The sequence below is a fragment of the Melozone crissalis genome, unplaced genomic scaffold (genome assembly GCF_028551555.1).
Source record: "Melozone crissalis strain CALT ecotype California unplaced genomic scaffold, PUWL_Pcris_2 ptg000150l_1, whole genome shotgun sequence".
NCBI lineage: Eukaryota > Metazoa > Chordata > Aves > Passeriformes > Passerellidae > Melozone > Melozone crissalis.
The window spans coordinates 590,924-608,063 of NW_026535921.1; the positions used below are offsets into that span (position 1 = coordinate 590,924).

Below are 17,140 nucleotides of genomic sequence, written 5' to 3' on the forward strand. Positions count from 1 at the left end.
GGATGATGGATGGATGGATGGATGGATGGATGGATGGATGGATGATGGATGGATGGATGGATGGATGGATGATGGATGGATGGATGGATGGATGATGGAGGGATGGATGGATGGATGGATGGATGGATGGATGAATGGATGGATGGATGGATGGATGGATGGATGATGGATGGATGGATGATGGATGGATGGATGGATGGATGGATGGATGATGGATGGATGGATGATGGATGGATGGATGGATGAAGGGAGTCCTGCGTCACACCAAGCACTGCCTGCACTTGAAGCCCTGGCAGCACTTGAAGCCAGCACTGCTCCACCAGAGCCTGCAGGTGTGAAATCCTGCAGGGAAGCAATAAATATTTCACATCCTGGACTCCACAAGGCCGCTCCTTTAACCACTTCCAGCCCTTGCCCAAAGAAAAGACGTAGAGGAGAACATTCTGGAATTCTGCCCTGCCAAACCCAGCAGCAGCATCACGATTCCCAGGGACCAAAGAAACACCAAGGAGAGGCAGGCCTTGCTAAAACAACTCAAATCCTGCTGGAACATCTCTAAAGCCATGGCAGGGATCTCTCAATGATGGAAACAAAACTGCCAGAGGCTCAATTGTCCCCAAATGTGGCAGCAAAAAATTTGTGGCAACGTGGAAGAGAACTGAGAAATGCCAACAACACATCCAGAAGACCCTCAGAAAATGGGACAAAGCTTGGCATAGAGTGGTAGACGGTGTGCAAAGATAATACCACAGATATCATCACATTCCTGCTGCTCTGGGACATTCCTGCTCTGCTCTGGGACATTCCTGCTGTTCTGGAACATTCCTGCTGCTCTGGGACATTCCTGCTGCTCTGGGACATTCCTGCTCTGCTCTGGAACATTCCTGCTGCTCTGGGACATTCCTGCTCTGTTCTGGAACATTCCTGCTGTTCTGGAACATTCCTGCTCTGCTCTGGGACATTCCTGCTCTGCTCTGGGACATTCCTGCTGTTCTGGAACATTCCTGCTCTGCTCTGGGACATTCCTGCTCTGCTCTGGGACATTCCTGCTGCTCTGGGACATTCCTGCTGCTCTGGGACATTCCTGCTCTGCTCTGGGACATTCCTGCTCTGCTCTGGGACATTCCTGCTGCTCTGGGACATTCCTGCTCTGTTCTGGGACATTCCTGCTCTGCTCTGGGACATTCCTGCTGCTCTGGGACATTCCTGCTGTTCTGGGACATTCCTGCTCTGCTCTGGGACATTCCTGCTGCTCTGGGACATTCCTGCTCTGCTCTGGGACATTCCTGCTGCTCTGGGACATTCCTGCTCTGTTCTGGGACATTCCTGCTCTGCTCTGGGACATTCCTGCTGCTCTGGGACATTCCCTGCAGAAATAATCTGCGCTCTTTCACCCTGGCAGGGTTGCAGACAGGGCAGGGAACCATCTCAGCCTGTTTGTAGGGTGGGATCCAGGGCTGACTTAAGTGCCAAGAATGTGATTGAGGGCAGGATGAATGGAGCATGGCTGGGCTGGTCTGGCTGCAGCCCAGCCTGGGAATAGACAGGGCCTGAGATCTCTGCCAGGCTGGGAAACTCCTCTGCTGTTCCAGGGCAGGGTTAGACCTAAACCAGAGCTGTCTATTGCTCCAGAGCAGGATTCAATCCAAACCAGGGGTCTCCGCTCCTGCAGGGCTGGGTTAAAGCCATGCTCGGGGTCTCTGCCGCCCTAGAGCAGGACTAAATCTATCCCACGGGTTTCTTCTGCTCCAGAGCAGGAGTGAATGCAAACCAGCGCTCTCTGCTGCTCCAGGGCAGGACTAACCCATCCCAGTTAACCCAGAGCAGGACTAACCCATCCCAGTTAACCCAGAGCAGGACTAACCCATCCCAGGTAACCCAGAGCAGGACTAACCCATCCCAGGTAACCCAGAGCAGGACTAACCCATCCCAGGTAACCCAGAGCAGGACTAACCCATCCCAGTTTATCCCAGAGCAGGACTAACGCATCCCAGTTAACCCAGAGCAGGACTAACCCATCCCAGGTAACCCAGAGCAGGACTAACCCATCCCAGTTTATCCCAGAGCAGGACTAACGCATCGCAGTTAACCCAGAGCAGGATTAACCCATCCCAGGTAACCCAGAGCAGGACTAACCCATCCCAGTTAACCCAGAGCAGGACTAACCCATCCCAGTTTATCCCAGAGCAGGACTAACCCATCCCAGTTTATCCCAGAGCAGGACTAACCCATCCCAGGTAACCCAGAGCAGGACTAACCCATCCCAGTTTATCCCAGAGCAGGACTAACCCATCCCAGTTAACCCAGAGCAGGACTAACCCATCCCAGTTTATCCCAGAGCAGGACTAACCCATCCCAGTTTATCCCAGAGCAGGACTAACGCATCGCAGTTAACCCAGAGCAGGATTAACCCATCCCAGGTAACCCAGAGCAGGACTAACCCATCCCAGTTAACCCAGAGCAGGACTAACCCATCCCAGTTAACCCAGAGCAGGACTAACCCATCCCAGTTTATCCCAGAGCAGGACTAACCCATCCCAGTTTATCCCAGAGCAGGACTAACCCATCCCAGGTAACCCAGAGCAGGACTAACCCATCCCAGTTTATCCCAGAGCAGGACTAACCCATCCCAGTTAACCCAGAGCAGGACTAACCCATCCCAGTTTATCCCAGAGCAGGACTAACCCATCCCAGGTAACCCAGAGCAGGACTAACCCATCCCAGTTTATCCCAGAGCAGGACTAACCCATCCCAGTTAACCCAGAGCAGGACTAACCCATCCCAGTTTATCCCAGAGCAGGACTAACCCATCCCAGTTAACCCAGAGCAGGACTAACCCATCCCAGTTAACCCAGAGCAGGACTAACCCATCCCAGCTCACCAAGGCTATGACATCACACCAGGGCTATGACATCACACCAGGGTTGTGACATCACACCAGGGCTGTGACATCACTCCAGGACTATGACACCACACTGGGGTTATGACATCACACCAGGGTTATGACGTCACACCGGGGCTGTGACATCACTGCATAGCTATGACATCACTCCATAGCTATGACATCACTCCATAGCTATGGCATTACACCAGGGTTATGACATCACTCCAGGGCTATGACATCACTCCAGGGCTATGGCATCACACTGGGGTTATGACATCACGCCAGGGCTGTGACATCACTCCATAGCTATGACCTCACTCCAGGGCTATGACGTCACACCGGGGCTGTGATGTCACCCCGGGGCTGTGACGTCACTCCATAGCTATTACATCACTCCATAGCTATGACGTCACCCCGGGGCTGTGACATCACTCCAGGCTCTCCAGGGGCCCAGGTCAGAACAGAACGTGCCCAAGCCTCGATGGGAGCTCAGCTCTGACCATGTGGCACCAAATCCTCTCCCCCCTGCACAGCCACCACACAAAATCATACAAAAATCCCCCAAACAACCCTGCAACCCACAAAATAACCCTACAAATAAATTAAATTTAAAAAACCCGAAACCAACCCTACAACCAATTTTAACACCACCCCAACAACAAACACCATAAAACATAACCCTACAACTAAAATTAAATTTAAAAAACCCAAAAACCAAACATGCAACCAATCCTACCCCAATTCCCACCACAAACACTGAATAAAACATAACCCTACAATGAAATATAAATACAACAAAACCACAAAACCAACCGTACAACCTATCCTAACAACCCCAACCACAAACACCAAATAAAGCATAACCCTACAACTAAAATTAAATAAAACAAAACCCAAAAAACATCCATACAACCAATCCTAACAGCCCCAACCACAAACACCAAATAAACATAACCCTAAAACTAAAATTAAATACAAAAAAAACCCCCAAAACCAACCCTACAACCAATCCTAACATCACCTCAACCACCACAAAGAAATTCCCACCACAAACACCAAATAAATCATAATCCTACAGCTAAAATTAAATGAAAAACCCCAAAAACCAACCTTACAACCAATCCAAACATCACTCCAACCACAAACACCAAATAAGCATAACTACAACTAAAATTAAATACAACAAAATCCAAAAACCAGCCCTACAACCAACCCTAACCCAACCCCAACCACAATTCCCACCACACACACTAAATAAACATAAACCTACAATTAAAATTAAATACTGCAAAACCCCAAAACAAGCCCTACAACCAATCCTAACATCATCCCAACCAAACACCAAATAAGCATAACCCTACAGCCAAAATTAAATACAAAACCCCAAAACCAACCCTACAACCAGTCCTAACACAACCCCAACAATTACCACCACAAACACTGAATAAAACATAACCCTGCAAGGAAATATAAGTACAACAAAACCACAAACCAGCCACACAACCAATCCTAACACAACCACAATTCCCACCACAAACACCAAATAAATCATAACCCTACAATTAAAATTAAATAAAACAAAACCCAAAACCAAACCTACAACCAATCCTAAAACAAGCCCAGCCACAATTCCCACCTCAAACACCAATTAACAAAACCTTTCAATTAAAATTAAATACAACAAAACCCAAAACCAGCCATAGAACCAATCCCAACACAATTCCCACCACAAACACCAACTAAACATAACTCTACAATTAAAATTAAATACAAAAAAACCTCCAAACTCAGCCCTAGAACCAATCCTAACACAACCCCAACCACAATTCCCACCTCAAACCCCAAATAACCATCTACAAACCCCAAACAAAACATTTAAATACTTCAAGCATACCCCAAATAAAAAACCCCAAAACACAGACATATAAAAAACAACGCAAAAAAATCAAAATAATTTTAAAAATAAATTTTAAAAAAATCCCAAAAACCTTAATCTTAAAACTAAAACCCCCTCATAAAACTATAAGAACACCCCTCTATTTCCCTATAACACATAAAAAAAAAATCATTAAAAAATTAAAAATTTAAATCAATATCAAACAAACAGTCTGTCCTGGGATTTCCCAGTCTGTCCTGGGATTTCTCAACCTATCCTGGGATTTCCAAACTTCTCAGGCTGCACCTTCACAGCCAGGGGAGATTTCTGAGCCTGTTTGGGATTCTCAGCCTTTCCTGGGATTCCCAACCTTCCCTTCCCAGCCAGGGGGGAGCAGCTCAAGCCACTCCAGACCATGCAAAGCCAGGATGTCAAATTTCACTTCCTGCAGACCAGAACTGTGTCCCTTGGTTGCCCCAAAATCTGCCTTTTTTGAGCCTCAAACCAACTTTGGCTGCTGCCTCCCTGGCTCCAGAGGGCTGGGCCCCGATGGAATGTCACTGGTGTTATTTCAGTTTTGGCTCTTTACCCTCCTCCTGACACAGTGCTCCAGGGGAAAAGGGGATTTGAAACTGCTCAGCTTGCGCCCTGATCTCGCGTTTCCCCTTTTCCTACACCCACGATCCAGAGGAGCACGGGGCTGACACAAAGCCCTGCCCTTCCCTGCAGAGATCACACCCAGGGGGGATCCTTCAACAACCCAAATCCCAACCAAATCCCTCCTGCCAGAGCCCCAGCAAACCCAGGTGTCACCATCACGTTCCCTGAAAAATCCCCTTGCCCAGGATTCTTGGAAATTGAGAAAAAAGGAAAACAATTCTTATCTCATTTGCTTCTCCTGGGTTTGGCTGCTTTGGCATGTGGTTGGAGATTGTTTGTCCAACAGGTGATTGTTCATTAGTTTCATGTGAATTGTTTTTGACTTAATGACCAGTCAGGGTCAGGCTGTGTCGGACTCTGGAGAGAGTCACGAGTTTTTAATTATCACTATTTGTAGCCTTCTGTAAGTATCCTTTCTCTATTCCATAATATAATATAATATAATATAATATAATATAATATAATATAATATAATATAATATAATATAATATAATATAATATAATATAAATTTTATATTACATTATATTATATTATATTATATCATGTTATGTAATTATATATAATATAATAATATATAATATAATAATATGAAAATATATGATATGATATGATATGATATGATATGATATTATATTATAATATATTCTATAATTATATGTTATAGAATATAAAACATTTTTCTTATATTACATATAAATATAATAATATATATTTATATCATTCTATATTTATAAATAATAATATATTATTAAAGCAACACATAATATTACAGTATAATATTTAATTTAATAAATAAATTAAAATAATTAAATAAACTTAATATCATTTAATAATTATAATAATATAGAATTAAAATACTATATATTTATATAATATATAAAATTGCTATTATAATATAAATAAATTATATATTATATTATATAATAACATGTTATGTAATTATATATTATATAATAATATATTATATAATAATATGAAAATATATTATATTATATTATATTATATTATATCATATTATATTATATTATATTACAAATTTAGTCTTCTAAGAACATGGAGTCAGATTCCTTCTTTCCTTCCAACAACAGGGACCCCATAAAATACCACACCTGGGGAGGGCTCTGGGTGGGACACAGGGCAAATCCTCCCCTGGCAGGGTGGGCAGGGGCTGGACGGAATTCCCAGAGCAGCTGGGGCTGCCCCTGCATCCCTGGCAGTGCCCAGGCTGGGCACTGGAGCATTCTGGAACAGTGGAAATGTCCCTGCCATGGCAGGGGTGGCTCTGGGTGAGGTTTGGGGTCCCTTCCCACCCAAATATTCCACTACCCCAGCCTGGGCACAGCAACGCAAACCCACCCGGGAGTCACCAAGGCACTTCCAGCACACCTAAAACTGAAATGTTAGATGCTGCCCCAAAATCTCTATTTCCCCACAAAAAGGAGCCCCAAAAATTGCCAATATTTCCAACATGCAGCCATGTCTGTGAGAAACAGCAGACGGATTAACGCCCATCAAAGCTTTGGGCGCAAAGGAGCGCTCAGAAACGCTGCACAGCTCCTGCTGCAAACATCTGGCGGCTCCGAGAGCAGCAGACAGCAGCAGGGCTCCCTCTGGAGTGGATCCCGAAAACGGGGACGGAACAAAGCCCAGACGTTCCCTCCCTCACCCCCTCCAGGGGCCGGGGGCCATGGAGCCGTGCCCGCAATATTAAGTCATTAATTAGTTTTCCTGCGTGGGCTTGCATGCGGCGAGGAGGCAAATGAAAGGATTCCTGAAGAGGCAGGAAAGCTCTCTGAGCCCGTGGAGCCCTCCCAGAAATCAGAATCCCCGTTCCTGTGCACGATTCCACAAAAGCCTCAGCAGCCCTGCCCTGCGGCAATGAAATTCCCTGGAAAGGGAGAAGGGAGAACTCCGGGACAGACAGACAGACACACAGACAGACACACACACAGACAGACACACACACAACCAGCTCGGGGAGGTTCTGCTCCACATCCCAGGCAGGAAAAGCCCCCCCTTCATCCCCAGGGTTCATTTGCAGACAAGGCAATTAACAGAAAATGGATTTCATGCACGAAGGGGGAAAAATAAAAAGTCAGATCACCTACAAGGTGAAGTCAACTTACTGCCTGCTTTTGTTCTTCTTCCTGGAGAGGAGGGAAAAGGTGGAGAGAGAGAGAGAAAAAAGGTCAGTCATGGTGTGAAAATGATGATTTCACCCACAGCACCCAGTGAAAGGACAGGACGTGGCGCCAGCACCTGCAGCAGGGCAGGGCACGAGGGCTGAGGGGCAGCACAGGTGACATTTGTCCCATTATTTGTCCCATTTTTCCCATTATTTGTCCCGTTTGTCCCACTCTGGTGGTGGGCACAGAGGGTGCCAGCAGGGATCCTGGCTAGGAGGGGACACCCAGGGGTGTTTCTGCTCCTTTGGGCAGGAATTTGTGGGCTCAGCCTGGCACAGGGAGGGTGCCCTGCCCATGGCAGGTGGGATTTGTGCTCCCTTCCCACCCAAACCGTGCCATGATCCTCAAATCCTGCTCCAGACCTCCAACAGACCCCAAATCCATCCTATAAAGTCTGGAGGTGCCCCTGGGAGTGTCCAAACACACAAAAGGGGCAGCACAGAGCCCCAGCGGCACAAGATCCCTCTGGGTCAGCTCCCCTGGCACTGCCAAGGGCACAGCAAGCAGGGCTGGCAGGGCACAGGAAATAAAATAAAATAAAATAAAATAAAATAAAATATATATAAAAATATATAAAATATATAAAAATATATATAAAATATATTAAAAATATATAAAATATATAAAAATTAAAATTAAAATAAAATAAAATATTAAAAATATAACAATATATATAAATATATAAAATATTAAAAGATATACACTATATAAAAATATATATGAATATATATAAAATATATATTAAATATATTAAAAAAATATAAAATGTATATAAACATATAAAATATTAAAAATAAAATAAAATAAAATATTGAAAAAATGAAAATATATATAAATATATAAAATATTAAAAATAAAATAAAATAAAATAAAATAAAATAAAATTCCCTTAAGATAATTAAAATATATTTTAAAAATAATTAAAATAAAAAAGGAACAGGGATGCTGAGCAGAGAAAGAGCAGCTCCTGCACTGCAGGAATGTCTCAGTACAAAAAACAAAGTGAAATTCAGGTGAATTTGTCCCCTTTGGAAGCAGGAAGATGTGACTGGGCAGGGCTGGTGGAGGCACATCCTGCCTTCAGCTGCAGCAGAACTGCTGGGAATGAGCAAAATGTCACCCAGACCAAAACGCCCCTGGGAATTCAGACATTTCCATGGATTTTGTGCTCTCACAGATGAGAGCCAGCAGGGCTGTGACCCTGGGATGAATAAATGATGAATAAATCACAGAATGGTCAGAAATCACAGAATGGGAACAGTCAGAAGTCACAGAACTGGAATGGTCAGGAATCCTGACCCCTGTCTATGCCAGTCCCAGCCCTGCCCTGCTCCTGCTGCAGCCCCCCAGAAATCCAGGTCATGGCATTAAAACCCTGGGATAAAAGCTCCTTCTGGCCTGGAAATCCACGAACCCATTTATCACCCTTCCCCTGCTGATCTCCCATCTGAGCAGGATTAACCAGAACCTTTCCCTTCATTTAAAGCAGCTTCTCCCTGCTGACCACTGAGAGCTGCTCTCCCACCCAGCCTGGGGGACAATTCTGAGGCTTTGAGAAGATATTTTGGGGGTTTTTGACAAGATTTGGGCTTCCTTCAGGTGTGTTTTTGGTGGTTTTTAGTAGGTGTGGGGCCTGGCCACCCCCACATCCCAAATTTTGTGCCTCCCACCAGCAGCGGGACCAGATGGGGACCCAGTTCAGGGAAAAGATCTTCAATCACCTCCACACCACACCAAAAAAAAATGTTGCTTTGAAAAACGAGGCCCTGGCATTGAGCACAGATGTGGAAATCCCTCTCTGAGCAGGGCTGGGGCTGAGCAGTGCAGGATAAATCACAGAGGAAATGGCCAGAGAGGAAATGCAGGGGAGAAATGGGATCTGTCTGCTGGATAAATCCCAGAAAAAATGCAGGAGGGAAATGGGATCTGTGGGCTGGATAAATCACAGAGGAAATGCAGGAGGGAAATGGGATCTGTCTGCTGGGTAAATCACAGAGGAAATGCAGGAGGGAAATGGGATCTGTCTGCTGGATTTCCATGGAAATGGCCAGGGAGAAAATGGGATCTGTGGGCTGAATAAATCACAGAGGAAGTGCAGAGGGAAATGGGATCTGTCTGCAGGATAAATCACAGAGGAAATGGCCAGGGGGGAAATGCAGAGGGGAAATGGGATCTGTGTGCTGGATTTCCATGGAAATCCACGGGAGGAGCACCCAGGGGTCCCCAGGGACCCTCAGCACAGCCATGGGGGCTGTGGGGATCAGGGAATGGGGGAATGAGGGAATGAGGGAATGAGGGAATGGGGGAATGAGGGAATGGGGGATGGAGCCACAGCCCCAGGATGGCTCAGGTGGGGAAACCCCTGAGATCCCACCTGGGGACACCATCCCAGGGGGCTCCAGCCCTGTAGAACCTGGCCAGGGACACTTCCATGGTGGGGCAGCCCCAGATTCCCTGCCTTCCCTGCCAGCCCAGTCTGGGATTGCAGGAATTCCCACAGCTGGAAGGGTCAGCGCTGCCAGGGGTGATTTGTGGGGAGCGCTCAGAAATCCCAACCCTGCCTCGATTGCAGCAGCTGGGGAGGGCCCTGTGAGGGGCCAGGAACAGCAGGAGATGATGGGATTATCAGGGAACACCCCAGGGGGGGTCAATTAACCCCAAACCTAACAAACAACCAGCATGGTCAGAAATCACAGAATGGGAAAGGTCAGAAATCACAGAATGTCAGAAATCACAGAAGGGTCAGAAATCACAGAATGGGGATGGTCAGAAATCACAGAGTGGGGATGGTCAGAAATCACAGAATGGTCAGAAATCACAGGATGGGAAGGGTCAGAAATCACAGAAATCACAGAATGGGGAAGGTCAGAAAGCAAAGAATGGGAATGGTCAGAAATCACAGAAATGTCAGAAATGACAGAATGGGGATGGTCAGAAATCTCAGAATGGTCAGAATGGGAGTGCTGAGAAATGACAGAATGGTCAGAAAACACAGAATGGGGATGGTCAGAAATCACAGAATGGGAAGGGTCAGAAATCACAGAATGGGAATAGTCAGAAATCACAGAATGAGAAGGGTCAGAAATCACAGACCCAGAACAGTCAGAAATTGCAGAATGGCAATGGTGAGAAATTACAGAAAGGTCAGAAATCACAGAAGGGTCAGAAATCACAGAACTGGAATGGTCAGAATGAGGATGGTCAGAAATCACAGAACAGTCAGAAATCACAGAATGGGAATGGTCAGAATGAGGATGGTCAGAAATCACAGAACCAAAAGGGTCCGAAATCACAGAATGGGAACGGTCAGAAATCACAGAAGGGTCAGAAATCAGAGAATGGGAAGGGTCAGAAAGCATAGATCCAGAACAGTCAGAAATCACAGAACCAGAACAACCAGAAATCACAGAATGGCAATGGTGAGAAATCACAGAAGGGTCAGAAATCACAGAACTGGAATGGTCAGAAATCACAGAACTGGAATGGTCAGAAATCAGAGAACCAGAGCAGTCAGAAATCCCAGAATGGTCACAAATCACAGATTGGTCAGAAATCACAGAATGGTCAGAAATCACAGAACCAAAAGGGTCAGAAACCACAGAACCAGAACAGCCAGAAATCACAGAATGGAAAGGGTCAGAAGTCACAGAACCGGAACAGTCAGAAAACACAGAATGCTCAGAAATCACAGAACCAGAACAATCAGAAATCACAGAACAGGAAGGGTCAGAAATCACAGAACAGGAAGGGTCAGAAGTCACAGAACCAGAACACCCAGAAATCACAGCACCAGGACTGGTTTGCTTGGAAGGGCCTCGTCCAGGGCCTCTCCCTGCCCTGAGTGCCACCAGCACGGCGTGGGGACAATGGCTGAACCTCAGGGACAGCCCTGGATGGCCTTGCACAGATGGAACCATGGAACATTCTGGCTTGGGAGGGACCCCCAGGACCATCCCCCAGCTCCTGCCCTGCCCAGAGCCCCCCAGATCCCCAAATCCCACCCTGGCCATCCCTGGCTGTGCTGTGCAAACCCTCCTGGAGCTCTGCAGGGTTTGGGGATGTGCCCATGCCCTGGGCAGTGCCAGCACCCTCTGGGGATGAACCTTTCCCAAAATCCACCCCAAATTCCCTGTTCCAGCCCTTCCCTGGCTCCTGTCCCAGAGATCAGGGTCAGAGCTGCCCCTTGATCTCCAGGATCTTTCCTCACTCATTCCCTTCAGAGAGGAACTTCAGGCCCCAAACTCTGAGGCATGCAGGGCTGGGTGAGCTGAATCCAGCCCTAAACGGTGAAATGAAGGCGGCATTAAAAATGTAAAAAACACTGTATAAGGAAATGGAAAAAAAAAATCCCCATAAAAGCTTAACAGCTGATGTAAATTATACATGAACAGCTCTGAGGAGCTCCAAGTGAGGAGAGAAGCAAAAACCTGGCGGGGGAAAATCGTGTCTGGCAGGGCTAAAAGCACTGAGAAGGAGAAAACTGGAAATAAAGAGCAGCATCAGGAGCAGAGCAGAGCCTGGGGCAGCAGGGCCGGGCTGGGATCCTGACGCCAACCATGAGAAAAAGGTGTCAAAAGTACCTGGGAGAAATGGTATTATTAGCTCAGCAGGCTGGGGGACTTGCAGCTTAAAATAATTCCCTTAAAATAATTTTAAATAATTAAAATAAAAATTAAATTAAAATAAATTATTAAATTAATACATTAAAATAAAATAATTAAAATGCCTTAAAATAATTTTAGAAGTTAAAAAATAATTTTAAAATAATTAAAAGAAAAAACAAATTAAAATAAAATAAATTAAATTGAAATAATATAATTAAAATCCCCTAAAATATTGAAAATAATTTAAAAATAAGTTAAAAATAATTAAAATAAAAATAAATTAAAATAAAATAATAGAAGAATAAATGAATAAATTAAAATAAAATTAAATAATTAAAATCCATTAGAATACTTAAAATAATTTAAAAATAATTCGAAAATAATTAAAAATAAATTAAAATAAAAGAATAAAATAATAAATTAATAAATTAAAATAAAGTAAAAGTTTCATTATTTTAAAATCCCTTAAAATAATGAAAATAATTTTAAAATAATTTTTAAAATAAGGCAAATAAAAAAGAAATTTAAAATAAATTTAAAATAAAATAAAATAAAATAAAATATTAAGATCCCTTAAAATAATAAAAAATAATAGAGCCAGGATTAAATATAAATATAAATATAAATATATAAATATATTTATATATAAATATATAAATATATAAATATATAAATATATAAATATATAAATATATAAATATATAAATATAAATATAGGTACTCCAGCTTGCTTTTCCAAACATTAAAAATAAAAATAAAATAAAAATAAGCAGGAACTCAACCGCCAGCTTGCTTTCCCAAAATATAAAAATATAAAAATAAAAATAAATATAAATAATTGATATTAAAAGTCTGGGCAGGGCACAGAGCCCATCCCCAGCAGAGCGGAGCAGGGGCTGTGAGGGCCCAGCTGTGCCTGCTTAAGGCATTTCAATCCCTGTTTAAGGGGTTTAACAGCCCTGAGGGAGCAGAGCTGGGCTCAGGAGGTTCTGATGGGCACAGCTCAGGGGACAGAGCTGTTCTGGGTGACGTTCTGGGTGACATTTTGCCCATTCCCTGCAGTTCTGAATTTGTAGCTGGGTTTGAGGGAAGAGAACAAAGAGGGCAAAGCCAGCTCACACTGAAAACCAGGCACGAATTTCTGATGCTCAGGCAAAGCTGCATTGGCAGGGAATTCTGAGCTTTGGATTCCCCCAGCTCCAGAGGAACAGATGTTCTTCTGGAAGAGATTTCATCTGCAGGGCTCCAGAGGGGGAAAAGGGGATTTGAGTGGGAGATTGGGAACTGGCTTCAGGAAAAAGCAGAATTCCAAACTTGGCCAGTGTGTTGTGCTCAGGTGTGGGAGAGGGGCTGGAATTCCTGCTCAGGATGGAGGGAAGGGCTGGAATTCCTGCCCAGGATCGTGGGAAGGGGCTGGAATTCCTGCCCAGAATGGGGACAGGGCTGGAATTCCTGCCCAGGATGGGGACAGGGCTGGAATTCCTGCCCAGAATGGGGACAGGGCTGGAATTCCTGCCCAGAATTGAGGGAAGGGCTGGAATTCCTGCCCAGAATGGTGGGAAGGGGCTGGAATTCCTGCCCAGAATTGAGGGAAGGGGCTGGAATTCCTGCCCAGAATGGTGGGAAGGGGCTGGAATTCCTGCCCAGGATGGTGGGAAGGGCTGGAATTCCTGCCCAGGATGAGGGAAGGGGCTGGAATTCCTGCCCAGGATGGAGGGAAGGGCTGGAATTCCTGCCCAGGATGAGGGAAGGGGCTGGAATTCCTGCCCAGGATGGAGGGAGGGGCTGGAATTCCTGCCCAGGATGAGGGAAGGGCTGGAATTCCTGCCCAGGATGGAGACAGGGCTGGAATTCCTGCCCAGGATGAGGGAAGGGGCTGGAATTCCTGCCCAGAATTGAGGGAAGGGGCTGGAATTCCTGCCCAGGATGGAGACAGGGCTGGAATTCCTGCCCAGGATGAGGGAAGGGCTGGAATTCCTGCCCAGAATTGAGGGAAGGGGCTGGAATTCCTGCCCAGGATGGAGGGAAGGGGCTGGAATTCCTGCCCAGGATGGTGGGAAGGGCTGGAATTCCTGCCCAGGATGGAGGGAAGGGCTGGAATTCCTGCCCAGGATGAGGGAAGGGGCTGGAATTCCTGCCCAGGATGGTGGGAAGGGCTGGAATTCCTGCCCAGGATGAGGGAAGGGGCTGGAATTCCTGCCCAGGATGGTGGGAAGGGCTGGAATTCCTGCCCAGGATGGAGACAGGGCTGGAATTCCTGCCCAGGATGAGGGAAGGGGCTGGAATTCCTGCCCAGGATGAGGGAAGGGGCTGGAATTCCTGCCCAGGATGGAGGGAGGGGCTGGAATTCCTGCCCAGGATGAGGGAAGGGGCTGGAATTCCTGCCCAGAATGGTGGGAAGGGCTGGAATTCCTGCCCAGGATGGAGACAGGGCTGGAATTCCTGCCCAGGATGAGGGAAGGGGCTGGAATTCCTGCCCAGAATGGTGGGAAGGGCTGGAATTCCTGCCCAGGATGGAGACAGGGCTGGAATTCCTGCCCAGGATGAGGGAAGGGCTGGAATTCCTGCCCAGGATGGAGGGAAGGGCTGGAATTCCTGCCCAGAATGGGGACAGGGCTGGAATTCCTGCCCAGAATTGAGGGAAGGGCTGGAATTCCTGCCCAGGATGGAGGGAAGGGCTGGAATTCCTGCCCAGGATGGTGGGAAGGGCTGGAATTCCTGCCCAGGATGGAGGGAAGGGCTGGAATTCCTGCCCAGAATGAGGGAAGGGGCTGGAATTCCTGCCCAGAATGGTGGGAAGGGGCTGGAATTCCTGCCCAGGATGGAGGGAAGGGCTGGAATTCCTGCCCAGGATGGAGGGAAGGGCTGGAATTCCTGCCTTCAATCCAGACCCAGAGAAAGCCACAACTGGGACCCTCACTCACCCCCTGCCCTGCTCCCCATTTATTTCCCAGTGCCAGTGGGGAGTGCTGAGCCCAGGTACCAACCCAAAATCCTTCAAACCCCCCCAGATCTGGGGTTCTGCAGGTTTTACCCACAAAAACCACACCAGGGAGTGCTGAATCACAGGTCCCAACTCCAAACTCCTTCAAACCCTTCCAGATGCCAGATTCCGCAGGTTTTATCCTCAAAAACCACACTGGGGAGCGCTGAGCCCCAGGTACCAAACCAAACTGCCTCAAACCCCCCTCAGATGTGGGGTTCTGCAGGCTTTACCCACAAAAACCTGGAGGAACCTTCACCCCCAGCATCCCACACAGAGCTGGCATGGGAATGGCTTTTGGCATGGAAATGGCTTTTGGCATGGAAACTCCTGCTTTTGGCATGGAAATGGCTTTTGGCAAACTCAGGGAGGGTTTTTAGGGAATGGCAGCAAAGCAGGGAGCCCAGAGCACCCAGGGAAGGAAGGGAAGGGAAGGGAAGGGAAGGAAAGGAAAGGAAAGGAAAGGAAAGGAAAGGAAAGGAAAGGAAAGGAAAGGAAATTTCAAGGAAAGGAAATTTCAAGGAAATTTCAAGGAAAGGAAAGGAAAGGAAAGGAAATTTCAAGGAAAGGAAAGGAAAGGAAAGGAAAGATGTTGTGCCTTTGGTTCCTTACTTTGAGCAGCTTCATCAGCCCCTCCAGCTGCACCATCAGCTCTCTCCTGCTCTCCTGCAGGGCTGACATCCTCTGCTCCAGCTCATCCTTCCTCTGCCTGTGCCAGGGACATGGGGGAGAGAGAGAGGAGAGACAAACTCAGGCTGTGCCAGAGCTGCCACGGAGGGAATTCTCTGTGAAAGTCACCCTGGGTCCCAGCACTGGAGGGGGACCCCAGCCATGGCAGCAGCAGAGAAAAATTCACTTTTATATGGACACATATCCACATTTTTCTGTCTCTGAGCATCCTGCAGAGCCCAGACAGAGCAGGAGCAGCTTTGGGGAGCAGAGAGAGGGAAATGGGAGGGCAGGAAAAGCTGCAGGAAATGTGAAAAATGCACATTTTATGATTGTTTTTTCACAAACATTAAAATGAATATTACATGTGTTACGTTAGAAGGTTATGCTGTATTCATTTTTTTAGTAGTGTGTTAAATCTAGTTTTAGGTTATAGCACAATGTAAAATAGAAACTATGCTATGTGAGATATTTTTTTTTTGAAAAAAAGACTCTCACTGAGATAGCAGCCACAGGACAACCAAATCTTTCAGAGAAAGAGAATTTACTGTTCCCTTATCAGAAGAAACGGACTTCTCCCTGCCTTGCTCAGCCCTGAAGATGTTTAAAAGGAAGAAGCTGACACTGCCCAGACAGAATCCTGTGTTTGCATAGAATTTATGCATCATGTATGAGATGTTGAATATGCAACAGGCTGTTGCTTTTAAGGGTTAATCCTCTGTTCACGTGGGTCCTTTTTCGGGCTTATTTTGCCCAGAAAAGGTACCTGGACTGTCCACAGCTTTTTGTTTTTATTGTCTCATATTGTCCTAATCCTAATTGTCCAGATTTTTATTACTCTAATTATATTGCTATTCTTATAGTAATTTTATTACTATTAAATTAAATAGTAATTAATCATTAATATTAAATTACTAAATAGTAAATAAAGAATTAATTAGTAATTACTTATTATTATTACATTAAATAGTAATTAATTAAAAATTAAATTAGATTAAAATTATTTTAAATTAATTTAAATTTATTAAATTACATTAAAATTAATTTAAAATAAAATTTAAAATTAAATTTACAATTATTTTCAAATTAATTTAAAATTTAAAAATAATTTAAAAGAAATTTAAAATTATTTTCATATTAATTTAAAATAAAATTTAAAATTAATTTTAAATACATATAAAATAAAATTAAAAATAATTTTGAATAGCATTTAAAATTAATTTAAAATATAACAATAAATAAAAATTAATTTTAAATTACATTTAAAATTAATTTA

General features: G+C 45.0%; 1 protein-coding gene across 5 annotated transcripts in view; it reads right to left on the minus strand.

Moving 5' to 3' along the window:
• The window catches only part of DTNB (dystrobrevin beta), a 155,666-nt gene that overhangs the window by 53,061 nt on the left and 85,465 nt on the right, over positions 1 to 17,140 (minus strand). For all 5 annotated transcript variants that reach the window (XM_054293485.1, XM_054293482.1, XM_054293483.1 and 2 more), the window contains 2 exons: positions 15,808 to 15,904; positions 7,549 to 7,569 (listed from right to left, as the gene is read on the minus strand). In XM_054293485.1, coding sequence (XP_054149460.1) covers positions 7,549 to 7,569; positions 15,808 to 15,904 — 118 coding nt within the window. The remainder of the gene's footprint in view (positions 1 to 7,548; positions 7,570 to 15,807; positions 15,905 to 17,140) is intronic.